Raw genomic sequence first — 1,317 nt, forward strand, 5'->3', positions numbered from 1 at the left:
TGGGGAAACAGCTGAGCTACACAGTGGAAGTGTTCTGTAGCCTTTGCCCAATGCAATGTCAACAATTTTTAACCCCATTCTAATACTTGAGTTTCATAACAACCAATCATAAAATTAAGTACCAGGTCACGGCAACAAATTTCAGTGGAAACGATGAAGATGCAGAAATCTGGTAACAAGCTGAAAAAAAATGGAATATTCTGCATTCTTTCTCTCTGTAATGTCATTTGCTTCGTTCCCCTGCTGAGATCTAAGGATGTCTGCTGTTGGATGAGACGTGTAGCCTCTCAATACATTAGGTGATGATTATGCAAGATCACGGTTAGAAGTTCTTAATCAAGAAGTAGTCTGGAAACCCACACCAAGTAGTACACATCAGTCCTGGGGGACTTTATTTGCAAGCTAGAACTGCCACCAGCCCCGTGCAGCTGGGGGCATAGAGGAAGGACATCAAACATCAATTCAGTGGTTGCAGAATGCAGTTTATGAGGAGATGAGCCCAAGGTCCTTCTACTCCACTGTCTTGTCCCAACATGAGTATGCAGGCTAGAATGTTCATTTTCTCGCGTCTACCAACCACCTCTAAATTCTTTGTCAATGATGCCTGCAAAACAAAACAACGTTAGCCACTGCACTAACCCCTAAATTTGAAAAAAAAAAAAAAAAAAGCCCTCTGTAAGACCCACTTAACCAAATCAGTCAAAGTGTATGATGCAAATAATTTTAGATTATACTAGGCTGTACTTAGACTATATTAAAGAAAATATTAGCATATAAGTCATTGATCCAAGAAATCAATATCCCAAATTCCCAAATGAATCTTTCTGTTAACATTTCAAATCCAACTTTTTTGTTTTTACAATTATATGCCTGGGATAGACCAAATTCTAAGCAATAAACCTGGTCAAAACTATAGAGACCTCAAAAAAGGTACATACCATATTTTTAAAAGGGAGGGAGGGATGGTATGGCTCAAATTTGTCCACTCTCTTCTCCCAAACTCCACGTTTATAAATCTAGTATCCTCTATTTCACTCTTATTACCACACACACTTCAAACTTGAAATACCATAGTAGAGGAGTGTGAAAAAGTTGGCTTAAAGCTCAACATTCAGAAAATTAAGATCATCCCATCTGGTTGCATCACTTCATGGCACATAGATGGGGAAACAATGGAAACAGTGACAGTTTTTTGGGGGGGGCTCCAAAATCACTGCAGATGGTGACTGCAGCCATGAAATTGAAAGATGCTTACTCCTTGGAAGGAAAGCTATGACCAACAAAGACAGCATATTAAAAAGCAGAGACATTACTTTG

The 1,317-nt window shown here is 39.0% G+C and overlaps 1 protein-coding gene across 2 annotated transcripts in view; it reads right to left on the minus strand.

Moving 5' to 3' along the window:
- Window positions 1-380: 380 nt before the first annotated feature.
- LOC104980394 overlaps window positions 381-1,317 on the minus strand; it is a 14,834-nt gene continuing 13,897 nt past the window's right edge. For both annotated transcript variants that reach the window (XM_010829085.1, XM_010829088.1), the window contains one exon: window positions 381-604. In XM_010829085.1, coding sequence (XP_010827387.1) covers window positions 458-604 — 147 coding nt within the window. In that variant the 3' untranslated portion in view covers window positions 381-457. The remainder of the gene's footprint in view (window positions 605-1,317) is intronic.

Source organism: Bison bison, unplaced genomic scaffold (genome assembly GCF_000754665.1).
Source record: "Bison bison bison isolate TAMUID 2011002044 unplaced genomic scaffold, Bison_UMD1.0 scf7180017864499, whole genome shotgun sequence".
NCBI classification, from domain to species: domain Eukaryota; kingdom Metazoa; phylum Chordata; class Mammalia; order Artiodactyla; family Bovidae; genus Bison; species Bison bison.